This window comes from Scyliorhinus torazame, chromosome 5, assembly GCF_047496885.1.
Source record: "Scyliorhinus torazame isolate Kashiwa2021f chromosome 5, sScyTor2.1, whole genome shotgun sequence".
NCBI lineage: Eukaryota > Metazoa > Chordata > Chondrichthyes > Carcharhiniformes > Scyliorhinidae > Scyliorhinus > Scyliorhinus torazame.
The window spans coordinates 194,895,327-194,922,906 of record NC_092711.1 but is presented as its reverse complement, the minus strand read 5'-3'; the positions used below and the strand labels follow the sequence as shown (position 1 = coordinate 194,922,906).

Here is a 27,580-nt window from a genome sequence, read left to right as displayed (position 1 = left end):
TAAAACTGCATGAGTAGCAGCAGAAATGGCAACTAATTATGAATTAGTTCATAAATCAAAGTTTGGTTTCCGACATCAGTTTCAGCTGGTGAGCGATAGAAACTGGGGACATGAGAAATACACAAGTGGTAAAGGTAAAGGGGATATAGTGCACCTCAGAACAAGAAAGAAAACCTGGAGGGTGAAAGACAAACTTAAAGTTTCAGATGTTTTTACTGTAATAAATTGAATACATATTTTGGTTCTGTCTTCACAAAAGATGAAACAATTCAGACACCAGAAATGTTGGAGAATGAAAGGTTAAGTGAGAGGGAAGAACTTAGGAAGATCAATACTGGGGGGGAAATGGTGCTTGGAAAATTCATGGGATTGAAAGTGGATAAATCTCCAGAGCCTGCTAATGAGGGAAAAAGAATCTGCATCCCAGAGTGCTTCAGGAGGTGGCTCTGGAAATAGTGGATGCATCGGTGGTCACCTTCCGGGATTCTTTACGGAATTATCGACCAGTAAGCCTAACATCAGTAGTGGGGAAAATTCTTGCATTCATTCTCAAGAACTTTATAGCGAAATGTTTAGAAAGCAATGGCAGGATCAGTCAGAGTCAGCATGGATTTATGAAGGGGAAATCATGCTTGACAAATCTGTTGGAATTCTTTGAAGATGTAACCAGTACAGTTGACAAGGGGAAGCAAGTCGATGTGTTATATTTGGATTTTCAGAAGGTGTTTGACAAAGTTTGACAGGCGCATAAGAGATTATTGTGCAAGATTAAAGTGCATGGGATTGGTGGATAGAAAACTGGTTGGCATAGAGGAAACAAAGAGTAGGAATTAATGGGTCCTTTTCAAATTGGCAGGTAGTAACTAGTGGGGTGCCACAGGGATCGGTGCTGGGACCCCAGCTATTCACAATATATGTTAATGATTTGGATGAGCGAACAAAATATAACATCTCAAAGTTTGCAGATGATACCAAGTTGTGTGGGAGGGTGAATTGTGACAAGGATGCAGGGATCCTACAGCATGACCTGGACAGGTCGGGCGAGTGGGCAAATGAATGGCATATGCAGAATAATTTGGATAAGTGTTAGATTATCCACTTTGGAAGCAAAAATAGGAAGGCAGATTACTACCTGAATGGTTGTAAATTGGGAGAGGGGGCAGGAGGACCTGGGTGTTCTTGTGCACCAGTTGCTGAAGGGAAGCATGCAGGTGCAGCAGGCGGTAAAGAAGGCTAATGGTATGTTGGCCTTCATTGCGAGACCATTCACCTGAAGAAGGAGCAGTGCTCGGAAAGCTAGTGATTCGAAACAAACCTATTGGACTTTAGCCTGGTGTTGTAAGACGTTTCATTGTGAGAGGTTTCGAGTACAGGAGTAGCGATGTGTTGTTGTAATTCTACAGGGCCTTGGTGAGACCACACCTGGAGTATTGTGTGCAGTTTTGGTCTCCTTTTCTGAAGAAGAGTGTTCTTGCCCTCGAAGAAGTGCAGTGAAGGTTTACCAGACTGATTCCAGGGATGGCGGGACTGTCCTATGAGGAGAGATTGACTAGGTTGGGATTGTTCTCACTGGAGTTCAGAAGAATGAGGGCGGATCTCATAGGGACTTATAAAATTCGAACAGGACTAGACAGGGCAGATGCAAGGAAGATGTTACCAATGGTGGGTGTGTCCAGAACCAGGGGTCACAGTCTGAGGATTCAGGGTAAACAATTTTGGAAAGATATAAGGAGATATTTCTTCACCCAAAGAGTAGTGAGCCTATGGAATTCATTACCACAGGAAGTAGTTGATGCTAAAACATTTAATATATTCAAGAGGCGGCTGGATATAGCACTTGGGAATAATGGGATCAAGGGCTATGGGGAGAAAGCAGGATTAGGCTATTGAGGTGGATGATCAGCCATGCTCGTGATTAATGACGGAGCAGGCTCTGTCTTCTATGTATCTATGAGTTCGGTGAACTCTCCTGGAGCTACTCTAAGTGTGACTATCCTGTTCTTCATCTTACTGCCAACTGGCGTGTATCTCAAGTCACATGACGGATGTCTGATGCTACCAGCTAGTTGGAGGTTGCATTACTAACCATATACAAAACTATGCTCAAGCATATCACCACAGGATGAGAAGGAATTTCTCTGAAAGGGTAGTGAATGTGTGGAATTCTTTACTGTGAAGGGCTGTAGAGGCTGGGTCATTAAGTATGATCAAGGCTGAGATAGACAGTGAGGGAATCAAGGATTATGAGAAAAGTGGTGTTTAGGATTATAATATTCATGATCTCATTATGTGCGGCATGGTAGCATAGTGGTTAGCACTGTTGCTTCACAGCGCCAGGGTTCCAGGTTTGATTCCTGCTTGGGCTACTGTCTGTGCGGAGTCTGCATGTTCTCTCCGTGTCTGCGTGGGTTTCCTCCAGGTGCTCCAGTTTCCTCCCACAAGTCACGAAAGACGTGCTTGCTCGGTAATTTGGACATTGTTAATTCTCCCTCTGTGTACCCAAACAGGCGCCGGAGTGTGGCGACGAGGAGATTTTCATAGTAACTTCATTGCAGTGTTAATGTAAGCCTACTTGTGACAATAATAAAGATTATTATTATCATTGAATGGCAGAGCAGACTCAATGGTCTGAATCTCCTATTCCTGCTCCTGCACTGGAATTAATGCCACTTACTTCAATGCTTAATTGAATTGGAAAAGACTGAAGATGAAAATAATTGCAGTTCTACAGGGGAAAGACGAGTTAAATTGCTGCTGTGGAGTATGGATACGAGGGGCAGAATGGCCTCTTTCTGAACCCACTCTATGAACTGAGGCAGGAGCAGTGCAGCTGAGTTGGCATAGGGAATGAAATTCCTGGATGGAAGCAGACGCCACTACAATCATTCTATTAGTGGAATCAGCAATTTGTAGATTCTGTTCTTGAGGAAAGTGAAAAGTTTGAGCAGTTTCTTGTTCAGTAATTTCTTCATTTTCCAGTCACTTTCTCCTCTTGCGTGCTCCATGTTAGACTATCGCAGGAAGAGAAACTCCAATCTCTCCGCTCTATCTTTGGCCTTTTCTGCACAGCTGAAGTATTTTGCCCTTGCTCAATTTCAGTCTCAAACTCTACAATGCACTGAACTAGATTCTGTCGTAACCAAGTGTTGTAACAGCAGTGCCTCAATACACTTGTTTGTTCATTGAATGGAATTAATGCCACTTACTTTAATGCTTAATGATAGCACTTGGGAATTTCTCAGCTCTATATGATGAGTTCCCATCACTGCGTTACCTTATATTTGTGTGTTGCCACAAGTACAAATGCCATCGGCGATTATCAAAGAACTGAAATCATGGTTTCAAGTACTGATCTTCAAATTTTCTTTCAAAAGCTTCGGATAAGAAAACTATTTAAGGGTCTACAACAGATTTTTTATCCCATCCTAGCGGCAGTTAGTGTCCCTGGTAAGTACTTACGTTTTGTTATTAATTCGAGAAAACATGTTTCACTGTAATATTCGTATAATTTACCTCTGTACGCTCAGCATCACTGATAAGTTTCTCTGTAGAGCTGTGGGGCCATTGAGTTATGTCAGCAAGAACAATCAAGCCCACGCCAGCTCACCATGAAGCAATCAAAGTCAGTCCCATCTCACTGCTCCATCCTTGTAACTCTGAAAGTTTGTCTTTTGTAATCATCGATTGTATTTCCACCACCCTCATTGGCTGTGTGTTCCAGGTCATAACCAGTCATTCTGTAAAATTATTCCCAGATTCTTCTGCATCACTTGCCCAAGACCTTATATCTGTGCCCCCTAGTCCTTGTGCCATAATTCAAATGGATCAGTTTATCCTTGTTTATCTTCTCTAATCCTCGATCACATCTGCCGTCAATCTCCTTCACTCCAAGGAGAACAGCCCCAGCTTCTCCAACTCAACCCCCCCTCATCCCTGGACCCATTCTGGTAAATCTCCTCCACACCCTCTCAAGGACCCTCACATACTTCCGATAGTGTGTTGACCAGAACTGGGTGCAATCCTGCAGTGGGACCTAACCAGAGTTTTATAAAGGTACAGCATACATTCCCCACATCCGTACTCAATGTCTTTATTTCTGATGCTCAAGATCCCATATACTTTGCTAACCACAGTATCAATATATGTTGCCTTCTTCAATGATCTCTTTCTATCCCTGCACATTCCTTAGAACTGTACCATTCAATCTATATTGCATCACCATAGCCCTTCTACCAAAATGCAGCACCTCACACTACCTGTATTATATTTCATTTACATTTGCCTCTTGGCTGCCCATTCTGCTATAGCACATAGAACATAGAACATTCAGTGCAGAAGGAGGCCATTCGGCCCATCGGGTCTGCACCGACCCACTTAAGCCCTCACTTCCACCCTATCCTGTAACCCAATAACCCCTCCTAAACATTTTGGACACTGAGGGCAATTTAACATGGTCAATCCACCTAACCTGCACGTCTTTGGACTGTGGGAGGAAACCGGAGCACCAGGAGGAAACCCACGCAGACACGGGGAGAACGTCCAGACTCCGCACAGACAGTGACCCAGCGGGGAATCAAACCTGGGACCCTGGCGCTGTGAAGCCACAGTGCTAGCCAATTGTGCTACCGTGTTTTTGTTTGTGGGGTTTTCAGTGATGGGAATGCCATTGAATGTCAAGGGCATAGTTAGACCCTCTCTTCTAGGTGATGCTCATTGCCTGGCACATGTGTGGCATGAATATAACTTTCCACTTGTCAGCCCAAGCCTGGATATTGTTCAGGTCTTACTGCATTTCAACATGGACTGCTTCATTATCTGAGGAGGTGTGAATGATGCTGAACATTATGCAGTCATCTGCGAACATCCCCACTTCTGACCTTATTATGGAAGGGGGGTCATTGATAAAGCAACTGTAGATGGTTGGGCCTAGGTCACTACCAGGACATCACTGAGGAACTCCTGCAGTGATGTCCTGGAGCTGAGATGATTAACTTCCAACCAAGACAACCATCTTCCTTTGTGCCAGGTACAGCCAGCAGAGAGTCTTATCCCTGATTCCCATTGATTCCAGTTTAGCTAGGGATCCTTGCCATACTTGGTCAAATACTGCCTTGATGTAAAGGGCATTCACTCTCACCTCACCTCTGGCATTCAGCTCTTTTGTCCATGTTTGAACCAAGGCTGTAATGGGGTCAAGAGCTGAGTGACCCTGGCAGAACCCAAACTGAGCGTCCCTGAGCAAGTAATTGCTGAGTAAAGTCCGCTTAATAGCTCTTTGGATGACTCCTTCCATCACTTTGCTGATGATGGACAGTAGACTGATAGGGCGGTAACTCGCTGGGTTGAATGTGTCCTGTTTCTTGTGTGCAGGACACACCTGGGAAACTTTCCCCATTGCCAGGTAGGCGCCGGTGTTATAGCTGTTCTGGAACAGCTTGGCTAGGGGGTGTGGCAAGTTCAGGAGCAGAAGTGTTCAGTACTATTGCCGGAATAATATCAGGACCCATAGCCTTTTCAGTATCCAGTGCCTTCAGCCGTTTCTTGATGTCACGTGGAGTGAATCGTATTGGCTGAAGACTGACATCTGTGCTGCTGTGGATGTCCGGAGGAGACCGAGATGGATCACCTACTCAGCACTTCTGGCTGAAGATTGTTGCGAATGCCTCAGCTTTGTCTTTTGCACTTATGTGCTAGGCTCCTCCAACATTGAGGATGGGATATTTGTTCAGCCTTCTTCTCCAGTGAGTTGTTTAATTGTCCACCATTATTCACGGCTGGTTGTGGCAGGACTGCTGAACTTAGATCCCTCCCACCCGGCTTACTCACTCTTCCAACTTCTTCCATCAGGCAGGAGTTATAAAAGTCTGAGAGCACGCACTAACAATTCAAAAACAGCTTCTTCCCCGCTGTTACCAGACTCCTAGAAGACCCACTTATGGACTGAGCTGATTAATACTACACCCCTGTATGCTTCACCCGATGCCGGTGTCTATGATTTGGTAAAGTACAGGAAAATCCTCAGTTTTTTACAAGTGCATAAGGGTGTTGCTCTCTTTGCTGTTGTCTCTTAATTTGGCTCTGTTTAATTATGTTTGCTCAAGAGTCGCCAGGTATCTTTCGACACCGCCACAAGGTTCAGAACCGAATCCTGATCAAAGACTCGATACACCAGTTAGTAAGTTCAAAAGCAATGCTCATTTATTTACACACAGTCAGATATACTCATGCATAAACTCTACAAACTAAACTATCACTATTACTAAAGCCTATCCTTAGCTTCGGGTGCCCACTTAGTCAAAGGAACAATGGCCATTGCTCGGTTCTGAGGCTGCTGGGTTGAGCTGTTTACAGGATAGCAACTAGGAGCGTCTATCTCGTAGCGTGCGTTGACTTGGAACTTACTTGGTCTGGCGTAGCTGCTTGGCTGGTCTCTCTTCGCTGAGAGCCAAGAGCCTCTAAAAGGGCTTCGCGCGCTTTTGGGTGAGCCTTGAACTTGGCCTCAATTAATTGGGCCTTTCCCAATCATTCTTATCGATCTTCCTTCAATAGAGAGGTGGGGTCCCTGGTTGCTGGGCGTGTCCTAGGTGGCCATTGTTTTGCTTTGTTTGAGTCTCCTCTGGTGCCGGGGTGTCTGCCTTAACATTGTTTATCTAAATGTTTCCCTTTTGTCCCCGGAGATGGCTCATTAGTATGTAGATGGCTAAGCAGTTTCTGTCCTGTCTGAGAGCCAAGGCTCTAATCAACAGACAGACCTTGCACCTGCTTGTTTCTCAGTATTGTCCAATTTTCCCTGCATTCTTTGCAAGTGTCCATTTTGTAATACCCTCCTTGTGATCCTCAACGGAAGTGTGAAGGATCACACTACTGCGACGTCTTCATCCTCTGACCAAATGGGGCACCCATACTTAGGCTCTACACTGTCCTATCCTATGCAACACAATCTTACCTAAACCATTTTAAATACATTCGTTATCATAAAACTCAGCGGGGCGCTATGACATTAATACATGCATTACAGAAAAGTAAAAAACTGAAATCTCTAACTATTCTCAATAAACTATCCTTCTTCAAACAATCCAAAAATAATCGTTACATCTTAACCTGTACAAAATAGCAGCACACAAATTCCTCTGGCCCGGCAGTCAGACACAGAGGTTTACATCTCTTTATTTCACAGAATACATAAGGAAAAATGGATGCACTTTAATCCGTCCCAAGGGGTTAGGGGGTCTGGTGAGATCCGAAAATGGGGGACCTAAACCTGTATACCGGGATGCGAGAGCGATATGCTCTCTTTCGCCATTTCCTAACTCTAAATGTTTGCACGACACTTCAAAGTGCTTCGACTACATGTGAGAGTGAGTACCAGGTGATAAACTTCTCACACCAGGTCGGGGTATTGCTAGCTGTTGCGGGGCTAGTTATCTCGGGGTTCCGTGTATTGCAGTGGTGAGAATCATTTACAGTTTGTGTGGTAGGGGTTAGGGGGGTAGCGTCCGCGTGCAACTGAAGGGATCCCGCTAAGATCCATCTGAACACGAAGGCTGTCTTCATCTTTGTTGGTCTTCTTCTTTGTCTTCCTCTGGGGTTCCTGAGATTCCGGAGTTCTGTGAACACAAGCATAATATCTGTTATTATCTTGCTTAAGATCTCGTCTGTCTGTCTGTCTGTCCTTTATTGCCAATTTCCCTTTATAATTCATCACCATCTGTGACTCCCTCATTTTTTTTTTCTCTTTAAAACCAAATGTTGAGACAAGACATCAAAGAAAAATACTGCCGTACTGCGAGCCGTCTCGCAGCCTGTGTGATTTACCATCCCAGTGTTTGAGGATGTAAGTAGCATAGGGAAGCAACCTAAGGGTTGTCAAACCAAGCAAAAGAATTTCAAACATAATGAGCCAAAATGGGGTGCGTATGGGCAAGGAATGGGTGGAATCCCCGGGTAGGACGGTGATCAATGCTGTATATGCTCTACCCGAGTGTAGCTGACCAGAGGTGGGGGGTCCTCAGGCAGGGCAGGGACCAATGACGTTTCTCCACTGCCTGAGCAACTGGCAAGAACAGGTATGAATGTGGTCGTCGTAAGGGATTCCTTTTGAATCAGGAGAGTAGCTATGAGTCGTGTCTGTCAACAAACTAGTTCCTCTGAACGGTTGTCTGGCGACAAACTTGTTCCTTTAACAGGCATTGGGCGTCAAAGGAGTGGCGACGTGGGGCCGTGATATCTTTTGAGTTTACGGACAACACTTAACGTTAACACTAACGAACAAACATACAACAAAAATGGTGCAGGTTCCATCAGAAAGGCCACCGTATCTCTCCACCGGTTCCTTTTTCCTCCATCATCTGGACACCTCACTGCTCAATAGCGAATAGGGTTGCAAAAGGATTTTTTTGGTGGGAGTCAGAATGTAAGTCATCATCTTCTCCCAGCTGCCAAACTCTTGACTGCAGAAACCTTGCTAAAGCTGCTTGGGGTGAATTGGGGTCCATCTCATCATTCCGGATGAGCCTGAACAAATTGTTTCGGTGCCAGAATCGTGTGTCGAGGTTGGAGCTACTATGCTTCAATGCGTAATCGTCGGGCGGTGGGTCTGGGTCAGAGGCTTTGATATATGTAATCTCGAAGGGGTCAGCGGAATCATACTCGGATTCGCTGGGAGTGGGGCCTGGTTCAGAGGTATAGTCGTAACGTGGTGTGCTGTGGCTATCATCATCGTGATCGCTATCACTGTCGCTGCTGGTTGAGGGAAGGGAGAGGCGGAGTCGTGCCTCTGGGGGCGGAATTGAAGTCGTGTCTGAGGGCAGGTGGGACTGGGTCGGGGAGGGTAGGAATATGTCATCTGTGGGCGGGGCGTGATCGTCTGCTGCTGCGAGCAGGATGTGGTGTGTGTGGTTATTCTGCGAGCCATAAGCCTTGAGCTGGTTTATATGAAACCACGCAGACTTACCATTGGGATAGGATATTTTGTATACTGAGGGGCTGACTTTATCCGAAATGGAGTACGGTCTGGAAAATTTTGGGGGAAAGGAATGAACTGGGGATGTGAAGGGAAAGCATAACTTGTTGCCCTACTGTAAACTCAGTGGCGTGTACTGTTTTGTTGAAACAAGCCTTGCTCTGTTTCTTCCTGGTCCCAAGTCTCACAGCTGCTGTGAGTTGGGCTGCCTTTCTGTTCTCCAACAATTGTTTAACCGCATTTTCATGCGTGAGGGCTGTAACTGCGGGGCTGGCCAAATCCAGTCCTAATAAATACTCAGTGCCTTTCATGGGGTGTCCGGTCATGAGAGTGTCGGGGGTGTATCCTGTGGACGTGGATACCGTGTTTCTTTAAAATATTAAAGCAAATGGGAGAACTGAATCCCAGATGCTGTTATTCTGCTAAACCATTTTCCTGAGGGTGGCTTTTAATGTCCTATTCATTCATTCTGCAATACCACTTGACTGGGGGTGGTATTCGATATGAAACTTTTGTCGAATGCCGAAAATCGTGAGGACGTTTTCCATTACACGTCCTGTGAAATGGGAGCCTTGATCGGACTCTATACTGCGGGGGAGGCCCCATCTTGTCAAGGTGTGGTGTGTTAATATTTTAGCCGTTGTCTTGGCCGTATTAGTTCGCGATGGAAATGCTTCCACCAATTTTGTGAAGGTGTCTATGACCACCAGCACATACTTATAACCATTTCTGCAAGGGGGTAGGGGTCCTATATAATCTATCTGGAGATTTGTCCAGGGTCCATTAACGGGGCCTTTTTAGCATATCTGTCCGGATTGTTCTGGGCACAGATTAAGCAATTCTCTATGTAGTGTGTTACATCGGTTTTTAAATCAGGCCACCAGCAGAGCGGTCTGAGGTGGGCTAGGGTGGGTTCAATTCCTTGGTGTCCATGATTGTTATGGAACTGACAAATGATCTGGTTCCTGTCCTGGATGGGAACTATATAAATGACATCCTTTAAAATCACACCGTCGTGTGTGGTGGTTGCGTTTTTGTATTTATCATACGAAGCTGGGAAGGTACCTTTTAAAACTTCCCCGAGTTTCTCATCCTCTTTCTGTGCCTTCGCTAAATCCTGAATATTGGTCTGTGAGACGTGAACTGCGTGTACTGGGGTGCTTTCGGGTGGTTTCCAAAAATAACCAAAAATGCCTGGAGCCTGCCTTCGCTGGGGCATCTGCTTTAATGTTACCAGGGGTGGGGGAAGAACGTTGATGACTGCGAACCTTAAATATTCTGTATTTCCTATCCTTCACTATCTCTAAGATATGGCGGAGTAATGGGGCTGAGGGTAGGGGTTTACCGTCCGCAGAAACAAATCCTCTTGTTTCCCACAGGGGTAGGAATTCTATCAAACTATTACAAACAAACAAGCTGTCTGAATAGATGTCTGCTGGGGTCGGGAACGAGTCGGAGTGGTCTACAATGTCTGCAATCGCTACCAGTTCTGCTGCCTGCGAGCCGAAGTGTCCTGGCAACTTTAATGAGACCTCATCTAGGGCGCGTCCCTGTGCGTCCTCTACGTAAATACCGCAACCGGTAATTCTCTTTCCATTTAACACTGTGGAGGAGCCATCCACATAAATCTTCAGGGGTGCGCATGTGTCTGTGGGCTGGGATCTCTGGGGTGTACTATCTTTTTTCCTGGGAGGTGTTTTCAGAATAAATGGGCCTGTGTTCTGTTTTGTGGTGATGATCTCACATTCATGAGGGGTGCCTGCATACTGCAAATTATCGGCAAGGAAGGTGTGGGTCTTGATTCGTTTTACTGTGATGTCCCGTCTCTGTAAAAGAAGGGTCCAATGGGCTGCGTGGATTTGGCTGACTGTGCCATCCTTAAGTCGGCCGTCTAACAATAGCTGTGTCGGGGTGTGTTCTGTGAGGATGGTGATGGGGTTGACTCCTGTAATGTAGGCAAAGTATTGTACTGCCCAAAAAACTGCGAGCAGATGCCTTTCACAGGCAGAAAATCCTAGCTCTACAGGGTCGAACACCCGTGAGGCATATGCTATGGGGCGTAATTGGGCATGACGTTCCTGGAGGAGCACGGCCGAAAGGGTTCGGTCGGTGCTTGCAACTTCGATTGCGTACGGGGAAAGTGGATCTGGGACCTGTAGTGCGGGGGCTGTGCTGAGTACTCTTTTTAAATTATCCACGGCATCGTATGCTGTGGAAGCCATTCCCAAGGTGCCTGCTTATTGAAAAGTTTGGAAATGGGCGCTGCTTTAGTGGCGAAACCGTCAATCTGGTTTCGGCAGTAGCCAACCAGTCCTAAAAATGACCAGAGGGCTGAGACATTATGGGGAAGGGGCAATTTGACGATTGAGTCAATTCTCTTTTGCTCGATCTCGCATTTACCATGTGTGATCACTGTTCCCAAGTAAATCACTTTCTCGTTCAAAATCTGGGCCTTCTTGGGGTTGACTTTACAACCAATTTCTTTTAGGAGTGCTAGGAGTTCGGCGAGAAGCAAAATGTGCTCTCCCTTTGTGTCTGTCTGTAGTAACAAGTCTGGACCAGACAATTGGGGTGGAAAGTTTTGCCAGCTGTCGGTAAAAAATGGAGGGGGAGTTGTGGAAGCCTTGTGGAAGGCACGCCCACGTGTACTGTTGCTCTTGGAATGTAAAGGCGAATTTGTACTGGCACGCTTTAGCCAATGGAATGGACCAAAAGCCGTTACTAATGTCCAAAACCGATAAATCTTTTGACTGGAGTCCCTGTTTGAGCATGGTCTCAGGACTCGTGGCTATAGTAGGGGCTGCTGCCGGGGTTACTTTGTTCAGTTCCCAGTAATTAATGGTCAGTCACCATGATCCATCCGGTTTCCTGACGGGCCAAATTGGTGCGTTGTTTGTGGAGGCTACTGATCTGAGTACGTCTTGATCCAACAAACTCTCTATTACTTTGGAGATTTCTCCCTCTGCTTCCTGGGGAAATCCGTACTGCTTCTGGGGTTTGGTGTCGGGACCTGTAATGTTCACAAAGCCAGCCAATTTGCCACAGTCGTGCTTGTGCTGTGCAAATGCCGCTTTGTGTTCCTGCAGGACTGCCCTAACCTGTTTGTCTGCACTAATGGTTCGAGGGTAGAATCAGAAGTCTCCTACTGAGCTAATCCTGTTTACGTACTCTCCGACTGTGAGCGTGACGGGGGCTCAAAACAAACAAAGAACAAAGAAATGTACAGCACAGGAACAGGCCCTTCGGCTCTCCAAGCCCGTGCCGACCATGCTGCCTGGCTAAACTACAATCTTCTACACTTCCTGGGTCCGTATCCCTCTATTCCCATCCTATTCATGTATTTGTCAAGATGCCCCTTAAATGTCACTATCGTCCCTGCTTCCACCACCTCCTCCAGTAGCGAGTTCCAGGCACCTCCTCCAGTAGCTGGTCCCACTACCCTCTGCGTAGAAAACTTGCCTCGTACATCGACTCTATACCTTGCCCCTCTCACCTTAAACCTATGCCCCCTAGTAATTGACTCTTCTACCCCGGGGAAAAGCCTCTGACTATCCACTCTGTCTATGCCCCTCATAGTTTTGTAGACCTCTATCAGGTCGCCCCTCAACCTCCTTCGTTCCAGTGAGAACAAACCAAGTTTATTCAACCGCTCCTCATAGCTAATGCCCTCCATACCAGGCAACATTCTGGTAAATCTCTTCTGCACCCTCTATAAAGCCTCCAGGTAGTGTGGCGACCAGAATTGAACACTATACTCCAAGTGTGGCCTAACTAAGGTTCTATACAGCTGCAGCATGACTTGCCAATTCTTATACTCAATGCCCCGGCCAATGAAGGCAAGCATGCTGTATGCCTTCTTGACTACCTTCTCCACCTGTGTTGCCCCTTTCAGTGACCTGTGGACCTGTACTCCTAGATCTCTTTGACTTTCAATACTCTTGAGGGTTCTACCATTCACTGTATATTCCCTAACTGCATTAGTACTTCCAAAATGTATTACCTCACATTTGTCCGGATTAAACTCCATCTGCCATTTCTCCGCCCATCTCTCTCGTGCTGCCTTTGCCATTTTCCAAACACGCTTGTTAACTGGGTCAAAAGAAAGGTTATGGGAGCTCATGAAATCGATCCCAAGGATATGTTCTGCTGTCTGGGGCAGATCAACCAAAACTACGGGGTGCTTAGTCGCGATGTTCCCTATTTGTATTGCTTCCGGGGCTGTGCTGTGTACCTGTTGTAAATGGCTTGTAAAGCCGCTGAATGTGATGGTGTTTGTTGTGGGCCACATGTCTCGCTGGAACATCGTGGAGGAATTGAGTGTGGTGCGGGACCCTCCTGTGTCCTAAAGAAATTCTACGGGTTGTCCCCGGACTTTGCCTGCTACTACCGGTCTACAGGACTTGTCCCAAAGGGTGTCGCAGACCCAAGTTGGTGAGCCCGAACACCGTCAGTCAGTGCCATTCATGTCTGCATTCTCTGAACGGGCGCTAACGCTATGGATCGGCTGTGCCTTATTTCTGTTTAGGGTTGGCTTCTCTGCTGCTTCTGGGGCACATTGCACTCTCGTGCAAAGTGTCCTAACTGTCCGCAGTTGTGACATTCCTGAGTTTTAGGCTGGGGTGGGCTGTTCCTGCCCTCATTTGCCCATACTGGGTTCTGGTGCGCTTTAACTGGGTTCATCTCTGCCTGCTCTTCATTGGGTGTTATAAATGCTGTTTTGCCTGCAATTGATTGCTCCCAAAACCCATTTTTCATTGTGGGCCTCATCTGAGGGGTCATAATTTGCGCAAGCTTTTCGTCCTGCGTCTGTGGCATGGGAGACTAGAATAGGGGTCCATTTGGCCATATTATCTGGGGACAAATGGGCGCGGGCTAACTCTCCGAAAACTGCGGTGAAGTGTACCCACAAGCGTCCAGCCAACGCTGTGGGGTGCTCGGTCTTCTTTTGCCTACACTTATTTCGGCCTTCTACGGGGTCTCCTCTGTTGAAACCGATCGCATCAAGGATCGCTGTGTGCATCTCTTGGAGTGTGCCTCCTCCAACATTCTGTGGTCGGGAAGGGTCGAGGCTTAAAACTGTGAGCTTCACTTGCTCCTTTTCGTCCAGGCTGTACATGGTAGCCTGCTGTTTGACTTTAACGAAAAATTGGTGGGGGTCTGAAGTGGGAAGGAACAGTGTAATTTTTCCACGCGCGTCCCGTAATTGGGTCACGGTTAACGGGGTTGTGGAAAGGAGATTTGCTTCTCCTTCTCATGCGCCCCTGCGGTGTGTGGTTACAGGGTTCATTGGGGGGGTGTTCTGCCTGTTCGGTGGGCATTGGGGCGCTTTCCTTTTCTGGGGGTTTTCCTTTGTGCATGTCCCATGTACGTATCTATGGGCAGTCTCGTTCAATTCCTGCCAATCGGTGCTTTGGAACCCATTTTGAATGGAAAGCAGGGGTTGCAATTTGCTTCCGGCACTTTGCGTGGTCTACTGAGCTCTGCCTTTGTTCCGTCGTGGAAGTATGGCGTGCTCGTAGGGCTGCTTTCAAATCATTGCACTGTTTCTGCAATTTCTCAACTTGTTGCTCGGTCTCTTGTCTTACCAAGACCGCACGTTGCGTGTCCTGGTAGGCCTTATCATATTGCGTTTGGAAGCTACTCAAATGCGTGAGACAAGGCTGGTGTGCCCACTTGGCATCATCCACCTCTCTGTCTCTTGCTGCGAATTGCTCTTCAAGATCTCTATTCTCCTTCTCTACTTCGCTCACGTCTACCTCACTACTTCTATCTCTCTCCTCTACCTCTCTACAGAGCATCCCAACGACCTCCTCTGTGCCTCACAATTGTGCCAAACAGGACACGATTGCCATCGGCTTGCGAGCTTTCCCTAAGCTCTTCTTGTGGATCTCTGACAGGTCTCCCACCAAGTATGTCCTATACTCCCGGGACCTCTTTCCTCATTAGAACATAGAACATAGAACGATACAGCGCAGTACAGGCCCTTCGGCCCACGATGTTGCACCGAAACAAAAGCCATCTAACCTACACTATGCCATTATCACCCATATGCTTATCCAATAAACTTTTAAATGCCCTCAATGTTGGCGAGTTCACTACTGTTGCAGGTAGGGCATTCCACGGCCTCACCACTCTTTGCGTAAAGAACCTACCTCTGACCTCTGTCCTATATCTATTACCCCTCAGTTTAAAGCTATGTCCCCTCGTGCCAGCCATTTCCATCCGCGGGAGAAGGCTCTCACTGTCCATCCTATCTAACCCCCTGATCATTTTGTATGCCTCTATTAAGTCTCCTCTTAACCTTCTTCTCTCCAACGAAAACAACCTCAAGTCCATCAGCCTTTCCTCATAAGATTTTCCCAGATTAGCGCAGAATTCACTCCAAAGGGGCCATCCTTTCCCTTTGAGATATTTCCTGATCTCATCTCCCAAACGGGACACTGTCCTACTCTACTGGTCGCTGCGACCTCAAATTCCTGGGGGTTCATAAGGCATTCCATTGCCTTCATTGCCATTTTCTTTGTCTAGGTTCTCTACCAAATTTAGAACAGGGGTGATAAAGTGGTGATGTAAACACGGGTACGGCTTACGCTAATTTCTGGCCTACAAAACTCCCGACAGTTTTACTCACCAAAATCTCTTAGGTTTACCTTATATCCCTGTTAGTACGCATGCATTAACACACTTCCGAATCTCAGAGGCTTGATCAGTACTGTTCTTACGCTTGTGGTTTTTCTGTTTCCAATTGGATTCTCAATTCAAATTTTGGGTTCTCTCGGAGTGGTTAGGCCACTTCTAAGTCGAGTCCCGTCAGATGTCGCCAGTAAATGTTGCTCTCTTTGGTGTTGTCTCTTAATTTGGCTCTGTTTAATTACGTTTGCTCAAGAGTCGGCAGGTATCTTTCGACACCGCCACAAGGTTCAAAACCGAATACTGATCAAAGGCTCGATACACCAGTTAGTAAGTTCAAAAGCAATGCTCATTTATTTACACACAGTCAAATCTACTCATGCATAATCTCTACAAACTAAACTATCACTATTATGAAAGCCTAGCTTCGGGTGCCCACTCAGTCAGAGGAACAATGGCCGTTGCTCGGTTCTGAGGCAGCTGGGTTGAGCTGTTTACAGGATAGCAACTAGGAGCGTCTATCTCGTAGCGTGAGTTGACTTGGAACTTACTTGGTCGGGGGTAGCTGAGAGCCAAGGCCAATGAAGAAAGATTCTCTCTTGGGGAATACCTTTTATCCCTAAAAGGGCTTCGCGCGCTTTTGGGCGGGCCTTGAACTTGGCCTCAATTAATTGGGCCTTTCCCAATCATTCTTATCGATCTTCCTCCAATAGAGGGGTGGGTTCCCTGGTTGCTGGGCGTGTCCTAGGTGGCCATTGTTTTGCTTTGTTTGAGTCTCCTCTGGCACCTGAGTGTCTTGCCTTAACATTGTTTATCTAAATGTTTCCCTTTTGTCCCCGGAGATGGCTCATTGGTATGTAGATGGCTTAGCAGTTTCTGTCCTGCCTGAGAGCCAAGGCTCTAATCAACAGACAGACCTTGCACCTGCTTGTTTCTCAGTATTGTCCAATTTTCCCTGCATTCTTTGCAAGTGTCCATTTTGTAATCGGGACGTGGCCATCCCAGATGGCTACAAGGGTAAAAAGATAACTATGGAAAGAGAAGGGCCCATTAAGGACCACAGTAGTAATTTGTGTGTGGAGCCAAAGGACGTAGGTAGGGTTCTAAATAAATACTTTGCATCAATGTTCACTCATGAGAGGGATGGTGTGGGTATGGAAATCAGGACTGTGATAAAATTAAAAAGATTAACATAGACAGAGAGGAGGTTCGGAGTGGTCTGGCAGGCTTAAAATAAACAAATTTCAAGGGCTAGATGAAATGTCGCCCAGGCTATTCAGTGAGGCAAGGGAGGAAATAGCACAGGCGCTGGCAATAATTTTCAATTCCTCTCTGGCCACAGGAGAGGTGCCGGAAGACTGGAAGATGACCAATGTGGTCCCATTATTCAAGAAGTGAGTTAGGAATAAACCAGGAAACTACAGGCCAGTTATTCTAACCTCAGTGGTGGGTAAACTATTGGAAGCAATTCTGAGGAACAGCATTAATCTGCATTTGGAGAAGCAGGGATCAATCAGGAACATCAGCATGGTTTTGTTAACGGGAGGTCATGTCTGGCCAACTTGATTGAATTTTTCAAAGAGGCGACCAGGTGTGTAGATGAGTGAAATGCATTTTACGTAGACTCATTGGACTTTCAGCATGTCTTTTGAAAAGGTTCCACATGGGAGGCTGATAGTGAAGGTAAGAGCCCATGGGATCCAAGGAAACTTTGCAAATTGGATTCAAAATTGGCTGAGTGACTGAAGCAGAGATTGATCATAGAATCATAGAATTTACAGGGCCGTAGAAGACCATTCGGCCCATTGAGTCTACATCGGCCATTTTAAAGAGCACCCTACTTAATCCCACGCCTCTACCCTATCCCCATAACCCAGTAACCCCACCTAACCCTTCGGACACTAAGGGACAATTTATCACGGCCAATCGACCTAACCTCACATCTTTGGACCGTGGGAGGATACCGGAGCACCCAGAAGAAACCTACGCAGAAAAGGGGAGAAAGTGCAAACTCCAAACAGACAGTCACCCAAGACTGGAACTGAACCAGGGTCCCTGGAACTGTGAAGCAGCATTGCTAACCACTGTGTTGATGGTCAAGAGCTGTTTTTCTGACTGGAAGCCTGTGTCCAGTGGGTTCATGCAGGGATCGGTGTTGGAGATCTAGGTCTTTGTGGTGTATGTAAATTATATGTTAATGATTTTGACAAGATGTTTCCAATTAAGGGGCAATTTAGCATGGCCAATCCACCTTCCCTGTGTTATATTACGTTGTGTAATATTTTGTTACTCATTTGCTTTCTGCCAGAATGGTCAAATGCGTGATGTTCAGTAACACTCAAAGTCTTCAAATAAAGCAAATACTATTTATTAAGTAACGATAATAAATTAACTATGAGTTTGTTCACTCTTCAATAACTAAAACTGTAGATTAGATTAACAAGATTCAATATCTATAATAATGATTAAGTGCACCGCACACTAAGCTCTCTCTCTCTCTAACTCTGTTCACTAGTCACTCCTAACACGAAGAGGCGGGAACTATCTCTGAGTTTATCTTTTATACCCATATCTGGTGCTGCCATCTAGTGGTTATCTAGCTGTTGCTTATGAATGTTAACCCTTTACATACACTCAGATATGCAGATCACTACGTTCTGCACATCTTTGGGTGTGGGGAGGTGAGACCACGCAGACATGAGAAAATGTGCAAATTTCCACTCCACTCGGACAGTGACCTTCTCCATGAGGCAGCAGTGCTCATCACTGATTTCGACATGAATGTAGAAGGGTTGATCAGTAAGCTTGCAGATGACACAAAAAATGGTGGAGTGATATATAGTGGGAAGAATAGCCTTAGATTACAGGAGGATACAGATGGGGTGGTCAGATGGGCTGATCAGTGGCAAATGAAATTCAATCTGGATAACTGTGAGATGATGCACTTGGGCAGGACATATAAGGCAAGGGAATACATGATAAACAGTAGGACCCTGTAAAATACGAAGGACCAGAGAGACCTTGGTGTGAATATGCACAAGTCCATTAAGGTGGCAGAGCAGGTGGATAAAGTGGTTCAGAAGGCATATGGTATACTTGCCTTTATTAGCCAAGGCATAGTGTTTAAGAGTGGGGAGGCAATGCTGGAACTGTATAAAACATTGGATTGGCCGCAGCGAGAGTATTGTGTGCAGTTATGGAATCCACATTATAAGAGGGATGTGATAACACTTTAAAAAGTGCAGTGGAGATTTAGCAGGATGTTGCCTGCGCTGAAGAGTGTGAGTTATGAAGAGAGATTGGATAGACTGGGGTTGTTTTCTTTGGAGCAGAGGATGCTGTGGGGGGACATTATTGAGATATATAAAATTGTGAGGGGCATAGAGTAGACAGGAAGAAACTTTTCCCCTTTGTGGAAGGTTCAATGACCAGGGGGCATAGATTTAAGGTAAGGGGCAGGAAGTTTAGAGGGGATGTTAGGAAAAACATTTTTACCCATTTTAAAAAACATTTTATGGTAAGGGGCAGTACGGTAGCACAGTGGATAGCACTGTGGCTTCACAGTGCCAGGGTCCCAGGTTCGATTCCCCGCTGGGTCACTGTCTGTGCGGAGTCTGCACATTCTCCCTGTATCTGCGTGGGTTTCCTCTGGGTGCTCCGGTTTCCTCCCACAGTCCAAAGACGTGCAGGTTAGGTGGATTGGACATGCTAAATTGCCCTTATCGTCCAAAAAAATGTTATGAGGGGTTATTGAGTTATGGGGATAGGGTGGAAGTGAGGGCTTAAGTGGGTCGGTGCAGACACGATGGGCCGAATGACCTCCTTCTGCACTGTATGTTCTATGTACCCAGAGGGTGATGGAAGTATGAAATTCGCTGCCTGAAAGGCTGGTGGAGGCAGTGACCCTCATAGCATTTAAGAAGTATTTAGATGGGCACTTGCGATGCCAAGGCATACAAGGCTCTGGCGAAGTTGCTGGAAAATGGGATTAGAATAGTTAGGTGGTTGTTTTTGACCGACGCAGATGCGATGGGCCTTTTCTGTGCCTTGGGACTCCGTGGCTACCCGTTAGAGCATATCTGTTGGGTTTTTGTGGTTATTTTGAATTTAAGAATCTGCACCTTTCTCCTTCGATGTCCTGGGCAGATTATGTATCATTGGGAGGACTGGGTTCCATCTGACTCCTCCTTGATGTTGGAATTTTTCCTTTGGGTCTCTTTCTGTAAAGCTATTAGAATGGGAGGAACTGAGTGGTGGGGCATGTCGAGATTGGTTTGGTTAATGCATGGTGGTCTGTTGCAGAGAGAGATTTTTTGCCATGGTTTTGTCTTGTTAGAGCCCTTCCCCTCGTGTGTGAATAGGTTTGATGGCGAAGTCAGGCACCCTCCTCCTCGGGTCTTATATGGCGGTCTCTTATTATCCTCCTCATTGTGGTTGACTTTTCCATGTGTAAGCAGTGCTTGTGCCTCTGTTGAGGTCACACTGCTGAAATTCTTAGTAGCGGTCAGCTGGAGCATTCTTCCCTGCGGGATTTTTGATTTCGTCTTTCTCCTCTTAATCCGGGTGAGTGTGTACTGTCTCTAATCCTGGTTCAGTCCATTGGTTCAGGGAGGTTCCATTGTTTATACCAAGGAGGAGGCAATCACCCCATCCCTTTCCCAGGGCGACCAATTGTTGGGTGTCCTGATGATTCTTCTCCTCTTCCGCGATGGGATCTTCCCACCTGGAGCTGGCGTAATCATCCTTTTTTCTTCAGTATAATTGAGGATGTTATATTGCCCTGGATGTGGTTGGAGATGTACAGAACCTGCTGGGGTGTAGGTTTTAGGGTGTGCTCGAGGTCCTGAGGTGTTACACCGATTCCTGTGTGTCAGGATGTGCTGGGATATGCCCGATTCCAGTGCTGTGGCTTGTATCCCGTTGCCCCCTGTAGCTTGGGATGTCCCTTCTCAAAGGCACTGATTAGGGACGTTCTGAGAGGCTGGGTTTTGCTTTTTGGGTCAGTGGGTCCTGGCGGTGAGCTGAATCCTGTACTTTGGATTATATCCCATTGCCCCACTGGGGTGTGGGACACTTTCTTGCTTCAATAAGCAGCCTGTTCTCTTTTTCATTAATAGGTGATTGGCGTGTACCAGGGAAATATGGAACCAAGGCTGGGGCCTGGTCCTTTCTTATCTTGTGATCTGTGTCTGGTAACTCTAGCTCTTTCTCTTCTCTGATTTTCTTGCGAGGCCCCGAAGGTTTGATCATAATATTAACAAGTTGCTGGTTCTCTTTGTATAAGTATATGGGGCGGGATTCTATGATAATGGGGCTATGTCCTCACGTCCGCGAGAAAACGGGCGGGAATCACTCTGGACTGACCTGGAGAAAGTCCAGAGTGATTCTCCTACCTGAAGGGGGCTAGTTGGGCCCTGGAGTAATCCCCGCAGCTCCGGCTGCTGATACGGGGCCCTGCACTTCTGGCCGGAGGTCTGTGCATGCGCGCGGCGGCGGTCTGCGTCGGGGGCCCCATGCAACATAGTGGACCCACACAGGGGACTGACCCCGAGATCGCACCAGCCCGCTGATTGGTGGCCCTCAATCGCGAGCCTGGCCATCCTGGAGGTTCCCGCTGGTGATGGATCCCCCCACCAGGGTGGCCGTGGACTGAGTCTGCAGCCGCCACTCAGGGTTCCCCCCCGGGTGGAACCATGAGTGAACAATACCGACAGGAACTCAGCCATTTGCCGCTGGAGAATCGCCACGGAGGCCTCTTTCAATGGTCCCCGACTGGCGCCATGTTGATCTCGCGATTGGCAGTGATCCTCCGATCCCTGGAGAATCGCGGGAGCGGCGTTGCACCCGATTGCGGGTCTGACGCCCAATTCTCCGCCCCCATGCCGAGTGCAATTAAGGTGCAGAGACTCGGAGTATCCTGGCCATGGAATGATGGTGATTCTGTACTGGGCCTGAGACTAGGGTTAAGTTACATTGTGTGGTATATATGTAACCCCCCTTTAGAACTGGGGTTTTCTCGTATTTTCTTTATTTTATTTTAATTTGTAAGAGTGGATATAAAGAATCCATGATTTGTTCCTGCATGTGTGCAGACGGGTCTTCTATCCAAGGGGAGGAGGCTGTGGAGTACCATTGTGCTGCTGGAGCTGAGGGAGATATATATTGGTACATGCCCAATCATGGTGCAGAAAACGGATCAAGATCTCTTGGAAGCACACATTGAATGCATCCACAAATGGCATTGTGGAAAGAAAACTCTAACCTTAGCCTTGAACTGCAGTGGAGGTGGTTGTTTGTTCGACAGTGAGCCGCGCCAACTGTAGCTCCACTTTTATTCTCATCGCCAGTTTAGTGACCACACACAGGTCCGAGGCGAGTGAATGAAGAGAAACAAGTTTTATGCAAAAGTAATAATATGTACAATACTCTTCAGATTCAAAGTTGTCCGACTTTTATATCACAGGTTCTTAGAGTGTCCATGGACCCGCTGCCTCACAGCGAGAGGTCTCATACTCAACGAGACTCATGGTTAGACTAATTGCTTCTACTCCGTAGGTCTCGTGTGGGTTATAATAGTTGTGTTATTTGCAAAATGTAAAAGCTGAGTAAACATACTTTTTAAAAAAACTTCAAAAAAGCCTCCATGATGGGTAGCACGGTAGTACAAGTGGATAGCACTGTGGCTTCACGGCGCCAGGGTCCCAGGTTCGATTCTCCGCTGGGTCACTGTGTGAGGAGTCTGCACGTTCTCCCTGTGTCTGCGTGGGATTGCTCCGGGTGCTCCGGTTTCCTCCCACAGTCCAAAGATGTGCAGGTTAGGTGGATTGGCCATGGTAAATTGCCCTTAGTGACCAAAAAGGTTAGGAGGGGTTATTGGGTTTCGGAGATAAGGTGAATGTGAGGGCTTAAGTGGGTCGGTGCAGACTCGATGGGCCAAATGGCCTCCTACTGCATTGTATATTCTATGTTCTATGTTCTAATTGCCAAATATCAATTGGAAAAATGTTTCTTCACCTTCTTCATGACTAATCTATGTCTTACCTTGTAACTATCATCCTTACCCAAATATCTCCTCACAGACATATCATCCACTTGTCCCATCTCCTTCCCCAGCAACAGAATCAGCAGTGTCTCCTTTCTAGCTGGGCTGAGAAAATACTGGGCTAGAAATCTATCCTAATGTATTTGAGAAATTCCTCCACTTCACCACTGACCCAAGGCCTAGGCCGATATTTCCAATAATTAATTTGCTCCTTTCCATTCCCTGACTCATCCTCACTGCTGTCTGCTGTTGATTTTGGACGTGATACCGTATTATCAAGATTCTGTTTTTTCTTCAGAAGCTCCGGTCACTTACATCCCTGTTACCTCTGTCAGGTTTCTAATGTGCTGATCAAAATGTATTTAAATAATTTAATCTCTCCTTGATCAAACATCTGTAAACGTTCATGTTGTATTTATTCACATCAATGCATTGATTCCACATTTTATTGCCAATTATACATATATTTAACCTTATGTATGTGCACAGGTAAAGGATCTAAATTGCATAATTTAAACATAAAGATTGCACAGTGGTCAGCACTGCTGCCTCACAGAGCCAGGAACCTGGGTTCCAATCCGGTCTTTGGTGACTGCGTGGAGTTTGCACATTCTCCACATAGAATATAGAACATAGAACATAGAACATTACAGCGCAGTACAGGCCCTTCGGCCCTCGATATTGCGCTGGCCTGTGAAACCAATCTAAAGCCCATCTACACTATTCCCTTATCATCCATATGTTTATCCAATGACCATTTAAATGCCCTTAATGTTGGCGAGTCCACTACTGTTGCAGGCAGGGCATTCCACGCCCTTACTACTCTCTGAGTAAAAGAACCTACCTCTGACATCTGTCTTATATCTATCGCCCCTCAATTTAAAGCTATGTCCCCTCGTGCTAGCCATCACCATCCGAGGAAAAAGGCTCTCACTGTCCACCCTATCTGATCCGCTGATCATCTTGTATGCCTCAATTAAGTCACCTCTTAAACTTCTTCTCTCTGATGAAAACAGCCTTAAGCCCCTCAGCCTTTCCTCATAAGATCTTCCCTCCATACCAGGCAACATCCTGGTAAATCTCCTCTGCACCTTTCCAATGCTTCCACATCCTTCCTATAATGCGGCGACCAGAACTGCACGCAATACTCCAAATGCGGCCGCACCAGAGTCCTGTACAGCTGCAACATGACCTCATGGCTCCGAAACTCAATCCCTCTGCCAATAAAAGCCAACACACCGTACGCCTTCTTAACAACCCTCTCAACCTGGGTGGCAACTTTCAGGGATCTATGTCATGGACACCGAGATCTCTCTGCTCATCCACACTGCTAAGAATCTTACCATTAACCCAGTACTCTGTATTCCTGTTGCTCCTTCCAAAATGAATCACCTCACACTTTTCTGCATTAAACTCCATTTGCCACCTCTCAGCCCAGCTCTGCAACTTATCTATGTCCCTCTGTAACCTGCAACATCCTTCCGCACTGTCCACAACTCCACCGACTTTAGTGTCATCTGCAAATTTACTCACCCATCCTTCTACACCCTCCTCCAGGTCATTTATAAAAATGACAAACAGCAGTGGCCCCAAAACAGATCCTTGTGGTCCACCACTAGTAACTGAACTCCAGGCTGAACATTTCTCATCAACCACCACACTCTGTCTTCTCACAGCTATCCAATTTCTAATCCAAACCGCTAAATCACCCTGAATCCCATGCCTCTGTATTTTCTGCAGTAGCCTACCAGGGGGAACCTTATCAAACGCTTTACTGAAATCCATATACACAACATCAACTGCTTTACCCTCGTCCACCTGTTTGGTCATCTTCTCAAAGAACTCAAGAAGGTTTGTGAGGCACAACCTACCCTTCACAAAACCGTGTTGACTATCCCTAATCAAATTATTCCTTTCTAGATGATTATAAATCCTATCTCATATAAACTTTTCCAAGACTTTGCCCACAACAGACGTAAGGCTCACTGGTCTTTAGTTACCGGGGTTGTCTCCACTCCCCTTCTTGAACAAGGGGGACAACATTTGCTGTCCTCCAGTCTTCTGGCACTATTCATGTTGACAAAGGTGACTTAAAGATCAAAGCCAAAGGCTCAGCAATCTCCTCCCTAGCTTCCCAAAGAATCCTAGGATAAATCCCATCCGACCCAGAGGACTTATCTATTTTCACACTTTCCAGAATTTCTAACACGTCCTCCTTATGAACCTCAATCCTCTCTAGTCCAGTAGCCTGGATCTCAGTGTTCTCCTCGACAACATTGTCTTTATCCTGTGTGAATACTGATGAAAAATATTCATTTAGCACCTCTCCTATCTCCTCGGACTCCACGCACAACTTTCCACTACTGTCCTTCACTGTCCCTACTCTTACCCTCGTCATTCTTTTATTCCTGACATACCTATAGAAAGATTTAGGGTTATCCTTGATCCTACCTACCTTCATGCGTTTCCTCCGGGTGCTCCAGTTTTATCCCACAGTCCAAAAATGTGTAGGTTAGGTGGATTGGCCACGATAAATGTGCCGGATTAGATGGATGGGGTGAGGGAGTGGGCCGAGGTTCAGTGCGCTTTCGGCGGATCAGTGCAAGCTTGATGGGCCAAATGGCCTCCTTCTGTATTGTAGGGATTCTATGATAATTGAATGTCTGTGATGAGTTGCAGATTTATCTTAAATTCCACAATGTCACTGTTTTTACTCGCAATATGATGTCTAACTTACCTGTTCATTTCTCTTCCTCACAGTTAACATCGTGACAATTATGATCCTAATTCAAAGAAAGTGTGGTCTCTCCAAATGTGTTACCTGCTACCTGGTGGCCATGGCAGTGGCGGATTTACTGGTTATTATCCTCGACTTGATATTGAGACATATTCCAATTGTTTATTGGGAACAGTTTCGTTTTGTGCGGTACATCCCAGTCTGTAATATTCATGCTGTCCTACTTTATGCAGTCACTGATTGTTCTGTCTGGTTCACTGTCAGTTTCACCTTTGATCGATTTGTGGCCATTTGTTCCCAAAAGTTGAAAACTAACTATTGCACCGAGAAAATGGCAACTGTGGTTCTGGGAACAGTGACTGTCCTCAGCTGCTTAAAGAATATTTTCTGGTATTTTATGTATACGAGTAAGTATGAACTTGATAATAGTCCATGGTTTTGCCGTGTAACAGGCGAAAATATGGATTCACTGCTGTGGACAATATTTGAACTGCTTCATTACATTTTTACTCCATGTATCCCATTTGCTCTGATTCTGCTGCTCAATGCTTTAACTGTTAGATACATTTTAGTGAGCAGCAGAGCCCGTAGGAGACTCCGAGCTCACAACAGTGGGGAGAGACCCAGAGACCCAGAGCTGGAGAGTCGAAGGAAATCTATCATTTTACTTTTTGTTATCTCTGGGAATTTCATATTATTATGGTCAAATTTTATGGTATATTATGTGTGGAATCGGATGTGGTATTTTCTTGGTACTGTTGGATCTATTAATGGGATTGTACAAGAAACTGGTTATATGTTCCAGCTTCTGAGTTGCTGCACAAATACTTGTATTTACGCAGTCACCCAGACTAAATTCAGAGAACAGTTCAAGACTGTCGTGAAATATCCCTTTACTGTAATCTGTAAAATCATTAAATAATAGAAGCTGCTGACTTTTCTGGAATAGAACTCACTCGTCTAATATTGTGTCCTTTACAGAACCTCTCTGAATGACCTATTCCCTGTATAAAGTGAGTTTCAATGTAAATGAGGATAGTGAGAATAGCAGAATAAGATACCTGTGTGCAATGTACAATTTCAAAACATACGTTATTAGCTGTAAAGCACTTTGAGACATCTATTAGTCATGCAAAATGCAATATCAAACCATAGAAGAGTTTCATTGTAGAAAGAAGCCAGTCAGCCCATCATATCTGTGCCAGACAGGGAAGAGAAAAAAATGAACTAGAATCATAGAATCTAAGTGCAGAGGGAGACCATTCGGCCCTTCAAGTCTGCACCGGCCCTTGGAAAAAGTACTGTTATAACCTGCCTACTTACCATTGGCTGGGGACTAATGACAATCCCACAATCCTGTGGGAGTATGAGCTTCCCCAATGAGGGGGGCGGAGAAACCATTAGTAAACTCCTAGCATAAATAAAGCTGGCCAGTTTAGCAACCAGCAGGAAGTAGTGTGCAGCAAGGGAAGTTGCTGCTGCTGTTATATATATATATAAATGTTATTGTAAATAAATGTCATTACTTTGTATCCTTAAAACACGTGCTGGATTCTTCGTGGCCCTCACAAAACTGGCGACGAAGGTTAAAGTGAATAGCTGTCTACACTGCTGAAGCCACCTCCCTGGATTTTTGTTGGATACAGGTTGGAAGTTGTTTTCTATTATACCATGCCTCTGTACGGACGTTTGGATGTTTTTGATGCTGCACTGGAAAGCTGGAACCAGTACACACAACGGATGCGTTACTATTTCCGGGCAAACAGTATCACCGAAAACGAGCGCCAGGTGGTCATATTGCTCACCGCCTGCGGCCCGCATACGTTTGGGGTGATTAGGAGCCTTACGTACCCAGCTGCGCCGGACACCAAAACGTTTGATGAACTTGTGAATATAGAGGGGCAACATTTTAACCCAACCCCATCCACGATAGTCCAGCGTTACCGGTTTAATACCGCTGAGAGGACCCCTGGAGAATCCCTTGCCGATTTTCTATCCAGGCTACGCAGGATTGTGGAGTACTGTGACTATGGTGAGACCATGCCAGAAATGTTACGCGACCGTTTGGTTAGCGGTATTAACAATGCGGCCACCCAGAGCAAGTTGTTAGCTGAGCCAACATTGACTTTTCAACAGGCCATTCAAATAGTATTGTCCCGAGAGAGCGTAGAACGATGTGTGCAGGAGCTACAGGGAATGGAAGTACATG

At 46.1% G+C, this 27,580-nt stretch overlaps 1 protein-coding gene across 1 annotated transcript; it reads left to right on the top strand.

Moving 5' to 3' along the window:
* Positions 1-3,327: 3,327 nt before the first annotated feature.
* On the top strand, positions 3,328-26,293 carry LOC140422732 (probable G-protein coupled receptor 139). The gene is made up of 2 exons (XM_072507684.1): positions 3,328-3,447; positions 25,395-26,293. Exons 1-2 carry the CDS (start codon positions 3,336-3,338, stop codon positions 26,291-26,293), a joined length of 1,011 nt encoding a protein of 336 aa, XP_072363785.1. The 5' UTR covers positions 3,328-3,335.
* The last annotated feature ends 1,287 nt before the right edge of the window (positions 26,294-27,580 follow it).